Below are 21,578 nucleotides of genomic sequence, written 5' to 3'. Positions count from 1 at the left end.
GGGTTACAAGTCAAGACAAAGAATCGATCGCGATATAATACTTAATTTGTCTCCATTTTAAACACTTTGGGCTAGTTTATGCTGCTGAAGGGCGGGTTTTACACTGACTTTGTGCGGGATATTTTTGTAGGACCTGGCAACCCTGCCTGTTTCTAGTCTAGTTCAATGTATTTATAGTCCCCGTGTCTCCCATGTCGGTATCGGTTATTTTGTGCTACTTACCTGTTTATTCTATTGCCTCATTCGTGCTCTAGTGGATTTAACTGTTTCTGTTTCGTCTTCATTGTAAGTACGTTCAGCCTAGTCTTTGTTTCCCCTGCCTTTTGTTCTTTGTGCCACCATGCCCGTTTATATTTCATGTTCGGACTGCCTACCCGTTATGACCCCTGCCCGGTATTACGACACTACCTTTGGAGTTCCATTCAATAAATCTCGCTCTCCTCAGCGTTTGTGTCCGCCTCCCTGCTCTGCGTCACGCAGTTCCTTACACTGTTAAAGTGTACTATTGCACTAAATATTTCCCAGCACTTTAAACTTAAAAGTTAAATATTTATACATATAGTCGAAATGATTCGATATAATTCGCTTTTTTATTCACATTATTTAATGGTGGTTTATTTCCAAAACGCCCAATCTTAACGTCTTCACGTTCTCTCATGTTTCGTCCTGGAATTACAAGAGATTCGTATTTGTTAACGTAAAGAGAACTGATCAGTCAGACAGATATTTGTTGTGAAACGAAGTAGTTACAATTTCAAGCATTTTCAAGTAGGCTACTTAGCCTAATTTCCAGCACTTTTTAAACCTGAAACACAAAGCAACATTAAAATTCGTCAAGTAAATGTTCCTTCCCGTTTTTGAGGGGTGTTTCTTTATACTACCACATATCGTTCGCGCGAGGTGTGGCGGAGTCGCGCGCTATGGTCACTTGTAAGACGGCTGCCCGCATTGTTTCACTTTCGGCATATTACTTGGGATGTCTACGTCTCAAGTGATTGAATAAATTTGTTGTACTGGCATCGGACGTTTTCACGTGTTCTTTGCACACTTTACATATCGCTGTAGTTTGGTCTTGGTCAGTGGAAGAAAATCCGAATCAATTTCAGATTATAGAGGTGGATTTCCTCTTCTTTACCAGCTCCTCGGTTTGGCTTTCAGCCATCGTTGTCCACTTTTTAGTTTTTCTTGTGGACGTTATGAGTCGCCCGCGGGCTTGTTTTAAAAACAGCTCACTATATTGCCATGCACCAAAGCGCTGCATCGTTTATGTTTTTGCTGCTATTAGCGATTGTCCGCGGTTGCTAGTGGTCTTCCCGCTTAGCAATTGACATGCGCACATGAACCCAATACCCCCCCCCCCCCCCCCCGCTCAACAACTTTCTTTCTGGTAGCCCTCCGCAATAATTGGTATCCAAGAAGTAGCTCCCAACTTCAAAAAGGTTGGTGACCCCTGGAATAGACCATCATCTTCAATTAAAGCTTATAACTTTTTTATATCCCCCCCACCCCCAAACCAGTCAGGGGAGAGGCCATGCAGGCTTGTGGTGTGAATTATTGAAGAGTTGTTGTGCGGAGCTTGCCTGATAGTACACAGGATACGCGCAAGGGCAACAGCAAAGGCAGTCTACCCCAACACTGCACCTGCGCACCACCCACCACACTACACAAACCCTAACAGCCACCAAACACATACAATCAGAGCCTGCTAGCACCACACGGAGACACGGATCAGGAACGTTTAGGATCCACAGAACTTGTTTTGCCATTTGGGCAGTTAAAAGTTTAATTCTAAAAGTGCTTCCCGTACCTGTGATCAGGTGGCAGGACAGCCAACATGAACACTGAGTCACCTGGACTGAGGCCAGCCAAGCTCAGCCCTACAAAGTGCCTTTCAATTCAATTCATATCCGAGTCTCCTTTTCCTCATGTATTTTTCAGAAATTCCACTCAAGATGGGAGGAGAAGCCATTTTGTAGACAATGGACATATGGCCAAAAGTATGTGGACGAGTTTGGACATCGCTCTCCAAAGCCACAGACCCATTTTATAGAGTAGGGAACTTTTACAGCAAAAACAACATCTAGCCTACTAATCTAGGAACGTTTGTGCATTTTCACTCAAAAGAGCATTTAGCAGTTCAGGTACTGACGTGTAGAAAGAAGGCCTACCTTACAATCAATGATAAAATTCATCCCAAAGGTATTCAGTTGGGTTGAGTTAGGGCTCTGTAGAAACCACTGGAGCTTCTCTGCACTAAGCCTGTTAAACTGTGTCTAGCCCTGACAATTGATCCGATTACCAACACGGTGAAAAAGAATTCATTTACAAGGAAAGGGGAAAAAACTCTGACATGAATTTGGCAAATTTTCAATGCTTAATAATTTAAGACAAGCCTACATTAATTGGGTAAAAAGTTGTTTACATTGTAGAAATTGTGTTTTCTACATTTCTGTCACTGTAACTTTCCTTGTACTCCAGGTCACAGCACAGCTAGCAAAATCTAAGCAAATAATAATTGACCACTACTGACAAATGAAACAAAATTGGCAAATATACCTAAAATAGGAAGACAATGTAATTTTGCTTTCTGTATAGCAGTGAAAAAACACAAATATACTCCAAGACACAATAACAGATAATAATAAGAAATAAGATACAGGGTGCCTTTAAAATGCCTGTGAAAAAATGCCTTTATTGATCCCCAGAGGACAATTTTCAGAGGAGTATTTCAGAATACTCCGTAACAACTGAAATTTTGGAAACATGGCAGTTGAAGACCTCATTAGAGTAATTTGCAAATTAACTTGTGCTGTAGGGTTTCTCTACGTTAACCTGTCAGTTTGTTCCTTTGGTTATGGTGTTCTGCTTTCTGTGCATAGTATTCTGGTTGTTTCTCGTTCTTTTGACTCTGGTGTCTGGACTCCAGAGATCCCGCTTTACTCAACATAAATTTAGGAATGAAACAAATCCCAGCTCTGGGCATCTTTAAGATGATAACCTACAACTCGAATGGTTATTTCTACCTTGCACCAATTTGTAGTGGTCAGTAGTTTGTCTCAAAATTTGAATTGCAGTCCATCATAAGACCATAAAACAAGGTTGCTGATTAGGATGCACTTAATGCAATACAAATTGTTTTATGCTCTAATGATGGACCGTTTAAAAGCTACTATAAGGTTTAAACAAAAACTGACCACCGTAAATAGGTAAGAAGAGGGAGAAATACCCATTCAAAAGTTGTAGGTTGTTATTTAGGATGCATTAATGTAATACTTCTTTGGTGGTTTTGTGTGTAGTGCTCTGGGGCCTTTATGACATTTGTAGACAGTGACAGTAATACATTTAAAATAACATGTCTAATTCCAAATATGCGAGTGTGAAACCAACTTTATTGCAGTTACAAAGAAGAGAAATATATGCATCCTGATCCTGATATGCACGTTGTAATGCTTATTAGTTTATATTATGGTGCCTGATTTTTTCCTTTTAGGAGCCACTGGCACCTTGAGTATTTTGTCTGGAGCCCTGCTTAGGTGTGCCTGAACGACCTGAACACAATGTTTATTAGGGCTGTCCACGTACTTTTGCCCATATAGCCCTTGGTAATAATATTCCACATGACACTACACAAGCTACCATAAACTAGTGGTCACATGACAACTGTAATATCCCATGCAAGTCCAGGCCCAAACGTAGTTTGCTGACTTGCAAGAGGAGATAAAAACGTCCAGGCTGGAATATCGGGTGGCTTCTGCTTCATGTGTTAGGGACAGTGGCCCTGCTGAGCGTCCAAGAGTGGGGTGAGCACAGTGTAGGAGAGTGAGGAGTGGAAAGGTGATGTTAACTCGTCCTAGGAAGGCCAGCTACAGGTGGGGTTTACTTCAACTAGGAGGTGTCTCAGGCGTGCTCCACTTACAGAGAAATAAAGAAATAAATCTATTGCATCAACTGAGACTTAAAAAAAAAGTCAAACGTGGTAAACTGAGCAGGATACCTAAATTAAGGTTATATTGCACCTGCAATGTTATTTTTATACAACTATACTGGACAACAGAACTTTTATTTTGATAGATTTAGATTCATGTTAAGAGCTGCACAAGTGTAACATACAAAAACAACCTTTTCAAAGACTTTCCAAAGACATGGGTTAGTTCAATAATCACTCAAAGTGTACTCAAAGTGTCTGACATACAGTTGTAAAAGTGTCCTAAAACCATACTGTTCGAAACCAGAGTTAAGATTTTAGATTGTGCAAGGAACATTTCTTTAAAATAAAAACACGTAAATCTCTTTGGTTTTTTGGGGGGGTTATGTGTGTAAACCAACATCATTTAACCTACATACATACATTCATATATCAGAGCAAGAGAACGGCACGGAAAACAATCATTCCAAACTGGAAATGCACATAACTTATTACAGAGATTCACCTCTCACTTATGAGGCTGATCACAAGCTTGCTCTAGCATCCTGTATCAAATTCATCTGGGAGTTACAATATGGTGTTCCTTGGGGAAACAACGCAGCTCATTACTCGTATTCTAGTGTGCAGAAACAACTGAAAGAAAAGAACTACCCTGCTGCACTGAGAAAAGGAGGAAGCAGAGGGCACTGATGGAAGCAATACAAGACAGACAGGCCCTGTGTCAGCTCCATCTCATCAGGAGCTCTGACTGTGACCGCAGTGGGGGAAGAAACAAAGCAGAATTCAATATTGTTCAGTGACAGCAGGGAGGAGGACTGTTGGCCTAATTTCACATATGCTGGCCAGCAGAATGGTATGTTGACTTGACTTTAAATATTCCTCACTCTCTTTCTCTCTGCATATACACACACAATGACTTCCCTGCAGTAGCCCTATATTGAGGAAATTATTCCCAATAATGAACAGAATTGAGGCGTCTCTAAAAGCCTAGAAAGAAACCATGTCCTCTACCCTGTCCATGTTTATTCAGCTTCATCTCACCATTATGTTCTATTCACAAAACCAGCTAACCAAGAGCTACAAAACAGACACTACACTGAGCACACCTTTATGATAAAATACTACTACTCTGTTACTACAGCACAACGGTAATAACCTTCCATAAGATAGTCCATCACAATCTGTGTTAATCATGTCCTATGACAGATTACAATGTTCTATTTATAAAACTAGAGAACATGTTTGACATGTTTGTGCAAATACACAGTTACCCAGAGTGTCTGCACCCACAACACTACTGACCCCAGAGACAGTCCACCTTTATGCCCTGTGCTAGCCCTGAGCACAACTGCAGAAGGATTCAGGATTTAGAACTGCTGATTGTAAGCATGTGGAGAATCTGCCCGGGGGTCCTTGAGAACTGTGTTGGGAAAGACTGCTTTACCACATCAGCGCTCAGCAAGAAATCCAGCTTCTGGAAATTCCAGTTCGGCACAAACACAGGAACATGTGAGATGGTGAAAGTTGGAGTTGCTGACATTTGGTGCTGCTACTGTCGATGAAGGCATAATATGACCAGGTGATTCTAATATCTTGCATGTTCCCACACAGAATCAATCAATCTTTCTCTCTCTCTCTATACACCTCTCTCTCCCCTGCACACACACCCACACACCTGTACCAGATGTGAATTATGGAGTTTAATAAACACAAAGCTCACAATGACATCATAGCTAACTTTATCATCAAGATGGATTTAAAAGATTATTCTGACCAACAGAGAGGTCTGGGTATAGACAGAGTGTGTGGAGGTAGGCTGAAAGACCAGGCTACAGGTAAGACACAAATATAAAAAATGTAGACGGAGTTATCCTGGAAGAAATCATCAGCGAGGGAGCCGACAAGAAAGGCGTACAGCCAAACTACTCGAGATTCCATTTCCTAGGCTGGAAGTACTGGAAAAACACAGAGGTGATAAGAGATCCATTCTGCACTTACACTACCTCACACCGAAGAACCCTTCCAGCACCAGAAAGTGAAACTGCTGAGACCCAGGTGACTAAAGGTCAGAAAACAGGAAAGAGCATCACCACCATGTCACCGCATGTGTAGGTGTAAAAGAACAAGGCCAGACAGAATCACCCCATCTTCTGGTAGATCTGTCTTGAGTCACGTTTAGCATTTGCATTGCTAGACCTCAAAACCGTTGATCCAACTTTTTTCCTGCTGTGATGCTAAGGCGAAAGTTCTTTCTCTGTATTATTACATTATTTCTCTGTCTTATTAAGGAAGGGGGGTTACATGTACTCAACTTCAACTGGTGACACCAGTTTGCTGGGTTGAAACTGTCAAAAATACTATAATGGTCCAACCCTCATCATTATATTCAGAATACTATCTATATAAGAATAAGATAGAATATAAGATAGGCACTAGGAACTTGGGATGGGAGAATCAGTTTCATGCTGATAGTGAACATGCTGCATTGCACTAGAACACCTAAAAATCAACTGCAACTTACATAAATGAGACATTGTGGTGTACTCTGGAGGATCACTTGAGCAGTATGGTATACATGGCTATCTGAATTATTACAATATGAAAGTGTATGACTGTCAATAGGTACAATTTTGTAGCATATTATAAATCTGGTAATCATTGCAACTAGCAATTAATGTATGAGAATGAGGAATGTATTGTATTAAGCTTCTCAAGTTTACAGGCACACATGCCCTTTAGAAAGGTATATTGGATTACAGCTCTATGAGCTCCCCCAAAACAATTAATAATGCAGGTAGGTTGGGCATAGATTGGTCATAAACAATAGGCACAGCACTAATGCTGTCTCCAAGACAGACAAAATGTTATTGAACCCAAGAGGGAAAATCTTTGGGCATGCATGGCACAAATCCAAAATCTATCAGGTACAACGGGGAGGACTTTGGTCTTATGAATGACACACTGGGGATCAAAACAAAGTTCATATTAAACTTCATATCATCTGTGTCTGAGCATAGCTCATCTTTTGAGATCCATATACTAGTCTATGGATATCTTCTCAACCCACTAACATTAACTGTTAAAAACATTGTTCCTGTAGTGTGTTTAACACCCACTATGAAATATTGTTCCTTCAGTGAGCAACACCCCCGGTCATGGTCATTTACTTCTGATTTACAACTGACAAATTTCATAATACACATACTGAACAGAACATTTTCCCTTCAGAGCTTCTGCGGATGTAATTCGTCAGAAGTCATGCCATGTAGACCAGTGATGAAATCATTCATATGCGCTCGTGTGCTGGTGAGGTCGGCCTAAGAGTTACTCGGTTTGACAGGATTCATATGAACGATGAGTGATTCATCTACTGCTTGAATCGTCTGATTCTCCTACTGATTCTCAGGCTCGTTATCTGCTGTGGTGCAAGAAGCCATGGACATTTTGTACCCAAGGGACAAGCTAATATCATTATAACCCAGTATGTCCGCCGAGGAAGCAAAATAATATGAAAACTGACAGGTGCCAGGTGAAAAGCCAGAGGAACATCTTCTCTCCGGCTAACGGCCACAAAAAGGACAATCACGACAGACACTGCTACATATCTTGCTAGATATCTCCAGCTCGCCAGTCAGTTAGCTGATAGTTAGCAGTCTGGTCCGACCCAACACAGTGAAGTGAAACGACATCTGACAGCTAACGAGCTTTAAATAAAATGCAATTTACACGTCAGTGCTAGTTAGCTAGTGGTTGTGCCGGTGGAATTTTCTACCGGCTATTTAGCCAGCAAGCTAACGTGATTCCCAGAACAATCAATGGAGCGACCTGCCTTCTGCCTGAGCTAGTTCTGCTTAGCCTGGCGGAGCTAGTTAGCCGATATGACTGCGTCTGTCTGATAGAAACCTGAGTCTCTTCACGTAGCTGGTTAGCTGGTATGACAACTAGGGCAATGTTTTAACGCCGCCATTGACCACTGTAAACGAGAAATGTTCATTTAATTAGAATGCAAACAAGTTAAAGAATGTAGAAGCTAAACACTGACCTGGAGAGATGTTTGAGGATTTGTTTCTTGATCAGACCAGCCATGACTGTATGGTATTGGTTTATCCACAGACCAGGATCAGACCTTCATGCTTTTCATTGTGGTTAGCTTAGCCGCCTAGCCTCCTAACCGCCTACTCCACTGTGTAGACACATTACTGCAAACGTGCTGCGAGCGACACAACTACACACCTCACACCAACGGAGACGTCAACTCTAAACTATAAACTCTACACACCTCGCACACCAACGGAGACGTCAAACTCTAAACTATAAACTCTACACACCTCACACACCAACGGAGACGTCAAACTCTAAACTATAAACTCTACACACCTCACACTAACGGAGACGTCAAACTCTAAACTATAAACTCTACACACCTCACACTAACGGAGATGTCGGTGATGTCTAAACTCTACACACCTATCGGAGACGTTAACTCTAAACTCTACACACCCCAGCGGCTCCATACCGTGTGCAACGTCACTAACGTCTGATGGGCAGACCTACACGTGACGTCACCGACGTCTGATGGGCAGACCTACGTGTGACGTCACCCAACAGGAACCCGCCCAACACCAACGTCACAATCAGATCGGCTATGATTGACGTCTACATTCGTAGGTGTCAAGTGAAATGCGTAACGTGTGTTATCTTTTAGGTGGATGGATATATGTATTTCTGGGCTTAATTCAGCAGTGGTTTAACTTGAACTTACTTAGTTACTACGGTCAACAAGCATGCTTGTACAAGTGAAACAGGAAGATCTGTTACAAGAAAAGATAACATATACAGCACTGACATTGCTTTCTGACTAAAATGGCCAGCAGAGGGAGGTATTGCATTGGTATTGCAGTGCAACTGTCATCTCTTCCACATGAATTTAGGTAATATTAAGTAAAAAATAAGTAAAGAGACCTCTGTCCAAAACATCTTATTTCTCTGGAAACTTCACTAAAACTTGTAATATCTCTACATATCTTACATATGTACACTGCAATTACCTGGAATCAGCTGTGATGGCTAGGACCAGTATCCCAGCTAACAAAAAAACGTCCCGAGGACGTCCCGCGAACCAACACTGCGAACGTCCTCTGGACGTTTTTTTGTAGGGTCGCCAAAATGTTTCAGGGGACGTTCAGTGGACGTTACAAAGGACGTTTGTAGGACCACCTGGAAACATCCAGAGGACAATGAGCGGACGTTTAAGGAACGTCCTTTAAACGTCTCTTATGTGTTAAATTGTTTAGGTCTACTTCTTATGTTACTTCTAAAACAACTTAGATTTTATTGATTTAGTAAATCCGGGTATTGCATATGGAATAAAAACAACACACAAGAAGTGATAGGCTGTAAACAAGTTATTATTTTTTATTTGAAATGCGAAAAAAGTGTCTGATGTGCGCATTTTGAACACCGTTTCAAGCCTCCTTTTCACACGTTTCTTGGGGTGAAGCCTAAAATAGACAAAGATACACGTTTGTTAACATTTAATTTTGTGACCTCTAGTTATAATAAAGCGTTCGATAAATGAAGTAATTTGAACGTTTTGCTTGAAGAACATCAGCTACTCAAATCAATGCTAACCCAGGTAGCTATAGTTGGCATTAACTTGTTAATGTGGCTAGCTACTTATAGCGAATGCTATCGTCGGCTGTTATCTGTGGCTGAGACCATCAACATCAGTTAACGTTACATCAGGCATGAAAATGGGTCAGGGGTTAAAAAGGTGAGAAGACCGGGGGGCGGGGCATGTGACGTCATGGGGATACGGCGACGGGGCGTTGACATGTGACGTCATGGGTATACTGCGACGGGGGTGGGGGGGGGGGTTTGGGTGTGGCTGCTGGTGTACGGGGATACAGCGACAGGTGATGCCAACTATTACGGAGCTCGTAAGGTGACGTCATGTAAAAAATATAATAACGCGTGGCCACGACTTACTAACGCGTGCGAACAAGATAATTAAGTATTACTTTATATAAGGCCAGGTTTACCTTCCTTGGGCAGTCAGTTCGCGAACATCCCTGGGATCTGCTTGCTTTGCTGTGAAAAAATAAACTTTGTTGCCGCGTGTGAAAGGCGACGTTAGTATCTCGTTCCCACGCGTTAATAAGTCGTGGCCACGCGTTATTTATTTATTTTTTACATGATGTCACCTTACGGGCTCCGTAAAATATAGTAAAATCCATAAAAAAAAATGTTTGACTGTCATGTCAATGGATTCAATGTAAACGCAATCCGTAAACGCAAGAAGCCGCTTTCGCCATTCCGGACGTCTTAATGAACCAATACATACATCAGCGGCGAAAATTATTGTAAAAATACCAGGTTTACGTGTTTTTATTTTCTAACATGAGCTAAAGCACAGAGTAGACTCAAACGACAAGAGTTTACAACTTCATCTTCAACCTTTTCAGCCCTGGTGCGAATGTGATCCTCACACGTCCCTGGATTCACCAGTTACAACTACAGACACACTAGAAAAAAATCTTGTTTCTTAATTTATGTCACCGTTAACTACACGGGGTTGACGCGAACTTAAATAGGTAGATAGATGGGTCTATTATCACAAGAGCTTGTGGTTAGATCTGACAGTGTTCAACGCTGTAGCGAACGGCAGTAACTTTGTTTTACCGCAAAATATGAAAACGATTGAAACCATTAATAACCCAATTAAATCCACCCAATTAAAAATGTACGATCTGGTAAATGTAGTGGTAAATGTACGATCTGGTAAATGTAGTGGTAAATGTACGATCTGGTAAATGTAGTGGTAAATGTACGCTCTTCTGACTTGTCCGCGGTGTAGCACTAGGTCCTGCTTCTCGTCCCGCTTAGCAGTAAATGAATAACATGAATGAAGAACGTTCGTATGATTGAAACGCTATTTGGCCTCTATGAAGGTTCTGGGCGGAAACTGCTGGCCACTGTCATTGAAATAGCCAATTTCGGAAGTGCTCTGTTTGCTAATTAAGTCAATATGATCATTAAAATATAATCTCCCGACCCCCCCCCCCCCCCAAAACAAAAAACTCATCGGATCTACACGATTCACGTAGGTCACCCTTTTCAACTCCAAAACGGCGAATTTCGCCGAAAGGTGACAGATTTTCATGCCTGTTACATACTATTGAAGTCTTAATGCAGTGATTCATATAACTTTATCATTTGGTAGCGTAGCGTAGTGATAATTTAGCTCTAGCCATGACCATATGGAAATAATGTCCAGCCACAGATGGGCATCCGTTTTTGGTACAACTGTTTGATTTTGCTGATCGGGTTTTATGATTATCCAGAGGGGTTAGCTGAGGGTTTATTAAAATCACCTCATACATTAGCCGCAACTCAGAAGATAAATTTACTAAGATATGTATTTACTAGCTAACCATATTTTAATCAAATGTAGGTGACTCACCTTGAATTTAAAATAACGGCTTCTGTCAGAATATTCACGTTAGCTAACGTTCCTACGTCGCGAGAAGACGGCTCGTGCGTTTATGTTCCCGCTTGCTAATCCTCTAGTGAGTAAAACTCTAAATCAGCTGACTGCCTTTCACGCACGCACCATGACAACGGTCGCGGGACCACGTCCGGACGTTCTCAAACGTTCTCTAAATGTAACAAAAATAACGTTATTTCAACGACTATACGGGGACGTCACCAAACGTCCTGTGAATGTATCTTTGGGAACGTTCCGCCAGGACTTCGAGGGGACCTGCTGGGAACGTCCGTTATGGCCTAGGAACGTCCTATCGCGAACGTTATAAAAAACCTCTAATAAGAACGTCCGCGAACGTCCCCGGGACGTTCGGTGTTTGACCGCGGTAAAGTTGGTTCAGCGTTCTATATTCGCCAGACATTCACGAAAGAATGGGCTCGTTATTAAAAAAACAAGATGTAGTGTATGCGATAAATACCTATTATGTAATTCCTACATATTGTGAATTTATCCCCACACAGTGGCTTTCAATAAAAATACATTTAGAAGATGTGAAAAGATTACGTCTAGGAATTAACGAAGAGTTCAAGTTAGTCGGTAAGCGCTTCAGTGCCAAGACGACTTTTCAAAATAAAAGTCATGGGTTAATTCAACATTTTAACATGTGCAACTGAACATGTGAACCTACAAACACAAAGGTATCAAGTACATACAAGGAACAATGCATTTTATGTGCATCTGGACTTGTGAAACATTTGTCACATTTGTGAAAACACATCAAAGCTCAGATTTCCTATATTTTACATTGGTGGACCAGAATACATGGGGCTCGCTGTCAAATAACATGACCTAGACCCCCCCATTTCAGGCCTATGATCAAGTACACATAAGGAGCAATGCATTTTATGTGCATCTGGACTTGTGAAACATTTGTCACATTTGTGAAAACACATTATAACTCAGATTTCCTATATTTTGCATTGTCAGCGCAGAATACATGGGGCTCACAGTTAAATAACATGACCTAGACCCCCCATTTCAGGTCTATGATCAAGTACACATAAGGAGCAATGCATTGCATGTGCATCTGGACTCCATTTCAGGTACATAAAATAGTAGTAGATGAATCGCACATCTGCACTGACGGTTGTATTTTGATTGACATTCACGGTAGCCAATCTGCAATCCACTCAACAAATTACGTTCGCCACCCCCCCCCCCCGCTCAACATATTACGTTCGCCACCCACCCCCCACCCCCCCCCCCCCCGCTCAACAAATTACGTTCGCCGCCACCCCGGTAGATCTTTCTGACATCTTATAAGTAGCTCGCAAGCTGAAAACTGGGCACCCCTGGTCTAGGTCATGTTATTTAACTGTGAGCCCCATGTATTCTGCACTGCCAATGCAAAATATAGGAAATCTGAGCTTTGATGTGTTTTCACAAATGTGAGAAATGTTTCACAAGTCCAGATGCACATGAAATGCATTGCTCCTTGAATGTACTTGATACCTTTGTGTTTGTAGGTTCACATGTTCAGTTGCACATGTTAAAAAGTTGAATTAACCCATGACTTTTATTTTGAAAAGTTGTCTTGGCACTGAAGCGCTTACCGACTAACGTGAACTCTTCGTTAATTCATAGATGTGATCTTTTCACATCTTCTAAATTTATCTTTACTGAAAGCCACTGTGTAGAGATAAATTCACAATATGTAAGAATTGCATAATAGGTATCTATCGCATACACCATCTGATTTCTTTAAATAACGAGCCCATTCTTTCGTGAATGTCTGGCGAATATAGAACGTTGAACCAACTTTACCGCGGTCACTGACCGCTGGGATGACATCACCAGCCCTAGCAGACCCTTGCAGTTAGAGCGAAAAGGAAGTAGGAGCAAGTTTGTCCTTGGGTACTGAGAACTGTGTTATATAGGTGTAACTTCACAACTCAGATCACTTAGGGTTACTTCCTGTCATGCAGATGCATCTGTCTCTCAGAACCGACACATTGCCATCTCCTTTGTCAAGATGATTTGACATTAGAGGCAGTTCACAAACATGCAATGTTACAGCTGTCTCTGCAATTTGCTGCACTACAGTCGCAGGCAGAGGTCCACAATATCAAATATTCACATTCAAAGAGCATTATTATTATTATTATTATTATTATTATTATTATTATTATTATTATTATTATTATTATATTCAGATTCAAAGAGCATCAAATAGCTTCCATCATCAGGTGTGGTTGATTAGCATTATGTAATTTGTTTTTACAAAACATACAAATATATATTTCAATATTAAATAATTCATAATCATGAATAGAATATTGTATTTACAGTAATTTACATAAAGAAAGGCACATGTAGTGAGTTGTAGAAAAAATAGAGTCCAAGGTCATATCGGGTAGGAAGTCAGTCATGGAACAATAACTAAAGCAAAGAGACATGACTAACATCGCCAGCTGTAACATCAAACACAAGAAGGCCATACAGAGGGTCATCTACACCGCCCAGAAAATCATTGGTTACTTATTCAAACTGCTGCCATCAGGTAGACGGTTCAGGCAACTCAAAGTAAAGACGAATAGACTAAGGGACAGTTTTTATAACAGGGCTATCGCTCTGTTAAACTCTTAAAGCATTTATTCGGGCACTGTGCAATATATATATTCAACCCAATTAAAGATGTTCACTTTACTGGGAAATGTGCAACTTAATTCACATGTGCAAAAACAATTCTGTTTCTTCTGTTTTGCCTTTTTTTTTTGGTTCCGACTATTCTATTTTCTATTTTGTTTTCTTAAATCCATTTTATTATATTAGTGTATATAACATATTTGTACCATGATGGAGGCTGGACCCTATTTTCGTTGAACGAGTGTACACGTCCATTGTGCAATGACATTAAAGTATTCGTATTCGTATTCGTAAACTAAGGGAAACTTGTGCTGTTTTAGGCAGAGATCCCGTCTAGGAGCACAAATTGAGCATTTCAGAATGAAACTGACATACGTGAAGCACAACTTGAAAAAGAGAAATGCAAAAATAAGAAGCATAAAACAGGTGGTTATGACAATGCAGACTCTACAGCTTGAGTCCAACATTTTAAAGTACTGAAAAATTATTGTACACAAAGCATTCACTGAAGAGCTCAAACAAGTGTTAACAGACCACAGAACTGTTAAAAAACCACAGAACTTGACATTAAATAAAAACAAAATAATGGGATTTGTTGAGACAACACTGGGCTTTTCAAAGAAGTGAAAAGGGGAAGTTGGAGATGAGCTTAATTCTCTTCAGAGTGAAAAGGGGGAAGTGACCAGCTGCTCAGAACAAGCAACCAGTAAAGCCTTCTACTTGAGAGGTGACGACTGTATCTATATGACAACAGTTTGTCAACAACCACAAGATGGAAAAAATGCAGAAATGGCGGCTCACTGATGCCATAAAAAATTTGTACAAGAGATTTCTCACGAAGTCTCATTGTCTCATGTCATACCCGCTCTGAGCCCTCAGGCCAGTCTGGGATGTAGTACCACTGTCTCGCATCATACTCCCTCTGAGCCATCTGGTGACTCTTAGATGTGCTGCCCACAAATGTAGATTATAATAGTATAGAATAGATTAGTATATAACTTAGCCACTAGGGTGCACACACCAGTGTATTTTAGTGCCGGTCCCAAGCCCGGATAAATAGGGAGGGTTGCATCAGGAAGGGCATCTGGTGTAAAAACTGTGCCAAATCAAATGATAATAATAATAATAATAATAATAATAATAATAATAATAACAATAATAAACTTTATTTGTATAACACCTTTCATACTTTAATACCTTTTCATACTAGGGGCAGTCATGGCATGGTGGTAGGGAACTGGTCTTGTGACCGGAGGGTCATGGGTTCGATTCCCAGACCTGAGACCATGACTGAGGTGCCCTTGAGCAAGGCACCTAACCCCAACTGCTCCCCGGGTGCCGGGCTAGGGCTGCCCACCGCTCTGGGCACGTGTGATCCACAGCCCCCTAGTAATCACTAGTGTGTGTGTGTGTGTGTGTGGATGTGGATGTAACGAGGCTCGCGCCCCGGAGCGAGAAGACGGACACAATCGCTGAGAAGAGCGAGATTTATTGCAGGGTATTCCATAATCGTCGTCACTAAGCCAGGCAGGGTCAATAACAGGAGGGCAGTCCGAGTAACACGCAAACACCGGCATACTGAACACGAGGAGATACAACCAGGGAGGGAGACACAGAGCACAAGGAATAAACGGGCGAAAATACAAAACACGAAAGAACGGGGTCAGGTACACGAACTAACAGCGCACAATAATCAAAGAATCACAATACCAGACAATGGACAAGGGAGACTCAGGGGCTTAAATACAATGAACTGAAAACGAGGGACAGGTGTGAACGATAATACAGGGGCGTGGTAACAAACGAGGAATCACGAAGACAAACGAGCTGGGCGGGATAAACAGGCAGGGAACACAGACATGAGGGAACCCAGAGTGACAGCTACTAGAGGGGGCGTTGCCCTACGTGACAGTGGAGGTTAGAGTTGGTACGTTGAGTGTGGGCTCTATGACAGGTAAAGGGAGAGAGCTAGCTGATGTGCTGGAGAGGAGGAAGATATATATCCTGTGTGTACAGGAGACCAAGTGGAAGGGGAGAAAGGCCAGGAGCATTGGTGGTGGCTTCAAACTCTTCTATCATGGTGTAGACAGGAAGAGAAATGGAGTAGGGGTAATCCTGCAGGATGAGTTTAGTAAGAGTGTAGTGGAGGTAAAGAGAGTAAGTGACAGGGTGATCTGTGTAAAGTTAGAGATTGATGGGGTGATGATGAATGTCATCAGTGCTTATGCTCCTCAGGTAGGTTGTGATGTGGAGGAGAAAGAAGAATTCTGGAGAGAGTTATATGAAGTTGTTTTGCAGGTTCCTAAAGAAGAGAGAGTGGTTATTGGAGCAGATTTAAATGGACATGTTGGTGGAGAGAACAGTGGTGATGAGGAGGTGTTGGGTAGATATGGTGTTAATGAAAGGAATACGGAAGGACAAATGGTGATAGATTTTGCTAAAAGGATAAAGATGGCTGTAGTTAACACTTACTTTAAGAAAAAGGAAGAGCACAGGGTAACGTATAAGAGTGGGGGAAGATGCACACAAGTCGACTATATCCTCTGTAGGAGACAAAACCTGAAAGAGGTTAGTGATTGCAAGGTGTTACCAGGGGAGAGTGTAGCTAAACAGCATAGGATGGTGACATGTAGGATGGTTTTGGAGGTGAAGAAGAGGAAGAGAGTGAGAGCGGAACCTAAGATCAGGTGGTGGAAGTTAAAGGATGAGGACTGTGGTGTAAAATTCAGGGATGAGGTGAAGCAGGTACTGGGTACTGGTGGTGGTGTTCTGGATACCTGGGATGAGACTTCAAATGCAGTGAGGGATGTGGCTAGGAAGGTACTTGGTGTGACCTCAGGTCAGAGGAAGATAGACATGGAGTCATGGTGGTGGAATGAGGAAGTTCAGGAAAGTTTGAGAGGAAAGCGGTTGGCTAAAAAGAATTGGGATTTTCAGAGAGATGACGAAATGAATCAAGAGAATGAAAGAGAAAGAAGTTTAGAAGAGGTAGAGGTTGTGAATCAGGAAGTGCCCCAGGTGAGTAAGGAGGAAGTAAGGGCTGCAATTCTCAGAATGAAGTGTGGTAAGGCAGTTGGACCGGATGATATTCCAGTGGAGGCATGGAAATGTTTGGGAGAGACAGCAGTGGAGTTTTTGACTGGGTTATTTAACAGAATCTTGGAAGGTCAGAAGATGTCTGAGGAGTGGAGACGAAGCATAATGGTGCAGATTTTCAAGAATAAGGGCGACGTTCAAAGCTGTAGTAATTACAGGGGAATAAAGTTGATCAGTCACAGCCTGAAAATCTGGGAAAGAGTAGTGGAAGCTAGGCTTAGAGGAGAGGTAGAGATGGTGGCTTGGTGGTTAGCACGTTTGCCTCTCAGCACTGGGGTCTTGGGTTCAAGTCCCTATCTGAGTGGAGTTTCCATGTTCTCCCCATGTCTGCATGGGTTTCCTCCGGGATCTCCGGTTTCCTCCCACAGTCCAAAAACATGGAGGTTAGGTAAATTGGCCCTGCCTGACAAATTCTCCCTGAGTCTGTGTCTCTCCCCGAGTGTGTGTGTCTGTGTCTCTTTCTGTTCAATAAAAACAAGTTGTTGTCTGTGTGTGTGCTTGTATGCCCAGTGGTGGATGGTGCTCTGCCACTAGGGTCTGTCCTCTCTCCCCTTCCTGCACCCCATTCAGTCCCCCAGGGGGCTGTGGCTTCCGGTAGAGAGTACGCTGTGCGCAATTGGCTGCCGCTTCTCGCCGGTGTGTGATTGGTTGTCTGTGACGTAGCTGTGTTTACAATTGTAAAGCGCCTTGGGTATCTAGATAAGGCGCTATATAAATTGAAACATTCATTCATTCATTCATTCAGATCTGTGAGCAACAGTATGGTTTCATGCCAGCTAAGTGCACCACATATGTTATGTTTGCTTTGAGAGTGTTAATGGAGAAGTATAGGGAAGGACAGAAGGAGTTACATTGTGTGTTTGTTGATTTAGAGAAAGCTTATGATTACCGAGACAGGAGCTGTGGTATTGTATGCGGAAGTCAGGAGTAGCAGAAAAGTATGTGAGGGTAGTGCAGGATATGTATGAGAACAGTGTGACAGCAGTGAGATGTGTGGTAGGAATGACAGGTGGGTTTAAAGTGGGGGTAGGACTACAACAGGGATCAGCCCTAAGTCCCTTCCTGTTCGCAATTGTCATGGACAGACTGACGGACGAGGTTAGGCAGGAGTCCCCTTGGACTATGATGTTTGCTGATGACATTGTGATCTGTAGTGAGAGTAGGGAGCAGGTGGAGGTCAGCTTGGAAAGATGGAGATATGCTTTGGAGAGCAGGGGAATGAAAGTGAGCAGGAGTAAAACAGAGTACATGTGTGTGAATGAGAGGACAGACGGTGAATAGGTCCAGTTACAAGGAGTTGATTTGGTGAAGGTTAACGAGTTTATCTACTTAGGGTCGAAGGTACAGAGTAATGGAGGAAGTGAAAGAGAGGTAAAGAAGAGAGTGCAGGCAGGGTGGTGTGGATGGCAGAAAGTGTCTGGGGTGATCTGTGATAGAAGGGTGTAGAATGAAAGAAAAGATCTATAGGACAGTAGTGAGACCTGCTATGTTGTATGGACTAGAGACAGTGTCACTGACAAAGAGACAGGTGAGGGAGATGGAGGTGTCTGAGATGAAGATGTTGAGATTCTCATTTGGAGTGACGAGGAAGGATAGGATCAGAAATAAGTTTATTAGAGGATCAGCACATGTAGCATGTTTTGGAGATAAAGTTAGAGAATTGAGATGGTTTGGACATGTACAGAGGAGGGAGGAGAGGTATATTGGTAGGAGGGTCTTGAGGATGGAACTTCCAAGCAAGAGTAGGAGAGAGGTAGACCTAAGAGGAGGTTTATGGATGCAGTGGTAGAGGATATGAGAGTGGCTGGTGTGTCAGTGGAGGACACTCAGGACAGGGACAGATGGAGGAGTTTGATCCGCTGTGGCGACCCCTAAATGGGAATTGCCGAAAGAAGAAGGAGGAGGAGGAGAATAGAATAGTATAGAATAGAATAGAGACCCTCCTGTCAGTGGAAAATGCATGAAAGTGCAGAGTTCCATGAGAATACCATATACAAATACGGAACACACACTAGTGTCAAACTCAATTGCACAAGGGGCCAAAACTCAAAACACACTATAGGTTGCGGGCCGAACTTCTTTAACTCTTCTTTTCTCAAAGTGCCGTTTTAGATTAAATTTCTTAATTACAACCACATTAGCTCCACAAACAACCGGAAATGTCAACCATATTGGGGCGAAGTGAAGAAGCCAGAAGAAGTGAAACTGCTCATGTTAATGATACCACCACAATAGCAGCTCTTTTAAACAGCACACCAATATCAAGAGAGAAAGCAAACTGCGTTCATAGCGCAACAGTTGGTAATTGGGGTGAAGCATTCATGTAGCCCAGAATGCTCCCGGGTTCCAACTTAGTCACCTTTATGGTGATTGCTGGATGGGTTTAAGGAGTCGGTGTGTTTTCACCATAAAGCTTCATCTTTTCAGAATCAACTTTTCTTTTTGTCATTGTTACGGGCTAACTTTGAAATTACAGTAGTGTTGCAGACAGTAACAGATGTTTGACTTGAATTGTTCCCAGTAACATGTATCATTCAGCAAGGCAGCTGTTGTCGCCGGGCCATTAATAACAATAATAGATCAATGTAAAATGATCTTGTGGACCAGATATAATTGTATCACAGGCCAGATATGGCCCCCTGGCCTTGAGTTTGATACCTATGGCCTAGGGCAGGTGTGACAAACTCATTTTCACCGCAGGCCACATCAGTATTATCATTGCCCACAGAGGGCCATATGTAACTTATAAATGTAACTACTCCTTGATGTTAAATAACTCTGAATTTATTACTTATTCAAGGTACAAATACTACATATATATTTGCATAGATGTAAAAAATGCTTGCTTGTAAAAAATGGTTTGTAAAAAAATGATTGCTTGTTACTGTTATTATAACATAAAAACCCACATTACTCCATCAATCAACTATCAAACTATACAAGTGTATAAAGAAAAATGCCATCAAATATATCACATTTACTTTGTTCAGAACTTGAAATATCAAATAACTACAAATAGCAATTGTGCTTCAAAAATTCTCTCTCTGAAAAAGCGCGGCGATTTATTCAGCCACAACAAAGCTAGCTTTTACTGCCGCATTGTTTGTGGTTGTTAACACATTCTGTTAACACATTCAGTTTGACTTTTAATTCTTTGGCAATTTGTTGTTTTTCTTGATGCCTAATTTTGACATACTTATCTCTGTGTTAGGTCTCAAAATTCTGACGTATATTGTACTTTTTGACAACCACCACCCTTCCATCTGCATAATTGTCTCTCTTCCTGGACATTTTGGGATCATTATTAGTATTTCTCAGGCTTTGAGTTTGATACCTGTGGCCTAGGGCCTGGGAATCAAGCCCATAAGCCTCTGATCACAAGACCAGTTCCCTAACCACCAAACCATGTCTGCCCAAGCCATTGTGTTTCCCCTGTCATTCAGATCTTTTTTAACATCTGGTACAATCTGAAGATTCATTCAGTGTATTTTGGAGGGTAACACCAACAGGCAGGTCTTCATACTGAAGCACTGTCTGCACCCAGTTAGCAAACAGGAACGAGTCACCTTCCCTCCCATCTGTCTATACGGACTACATTATACTTGAGCCAACCTGATCCATGATCTGGGCACACGTCTGTTCTGAGGATAGGGAAAATAGGCACTTAGTAGGGTGACAGACAGATAAAGATGTTGTTTAAGACACTGACGAGCAATAAGTCCACACTGAAAATGACACTGAAACAATGTCAGAGGTAATATAGTTTTAAAGGTATTCCTAGTATTACTGTATTAACATGAAACTGTTTTGAAACTAAAGACATAACTGTTGGACTTACATAGCAAATGAATTGTGATGTTTAGAATCTTGCGACTGCAATTTCTGAGTAGACTGAATGTAGTCTCAAAAACCTCCTTCATAACATTAATTGTACGGGTAAAAGTCAATTCACAGTTTTGCCAAAACTGTTTAAAAATCACTTGAAAAAATATCACTGTCAGTTTTCTGACCTGCATTCATTAATATTTTGGGTGGGGAAAATCTAATCTTTTTTTGTTTATGTGCCCCCTTTTTCATGAATCATATGACCTTAAAGATGCCATGTTCGTGATAACTGCAACTCCTGACTGTCACAGTACAGCCCCTGACTCTTTCATGTCTGTGTGTGTGTTTATGTTCATCTGTGTCCATGTGCGCCTGTGTTTGTGTCCATCAGAGCGTTTGTCTCGTTTTTCTTGACACATGTTCCTTGTCCCGTGATGTACAACACATGTCTTGTGTTCGTGTATTTAAGTGTGTGTGTTAGTCTGAGTCTGTCAGTTCTTGTTCAGACTTCATCCTGCATGTGTTTGTGTTACATGTTAATAAATAAAACTGAAACAAAAACTATTCTGTCAACTCGACAACGTTTACATAATTGAACAC

General features: G+C 41.7%; 1 protein-coding gene across 3 annotated transcripts in view; it reads right to left on the bottom strand.

Moving 5' to 3' along the window:
• The window catches only part of bltp3b (bridge-like lipid transfer protein family member 3B), a 31,420-nt gene extending 22,950 nt beyond the window's left edge, over positions 1-8,470 (bottom strand). For 2 of the 3 annotated variants that reach the window (XM_077006780.1, XM_077006777.1), the window contains exon 1: positions 7,968-8,470. In XM_077006780.1, coding sequence (XP_076862895.1) covers positions 7,968-8,011 — 44 coding nt within the window. In that variant the 5' untranslated portion in view covers positions 8,012-8,470. The remainder of the gene's footprint in view (positions 1-7,967) is intronic. The other variant, XM_077006779.1, reaches the window with a different exon arrangement.
• Positions 8,471-21,578: the final 13,108 nt, after the last annotated feature.

Source organism: Brachyhypopomus gauderio, chromosome 5 (genome assembly GCF_052324685.1).
Source record: "Brachyhypopomus gauderio isolate BG-103 chromosome 5, BGAUD_0.2, whole genome shotgun sequence".
In the NCBI taxonomy this organism is placed as follows: domain Eukaryota; kingdom Metazoa; phylum Chordata; class Actinopteri; order Gymnotiformes; family Hypopomidae; genus Brachyhypopomus; species Brachyhypopomus gauderio.
The sequence above is the reverse complement of the archived record's forward strand: the minus strand, read 5'-3'. Positions and strand labels throughout refer to the sequence as shown.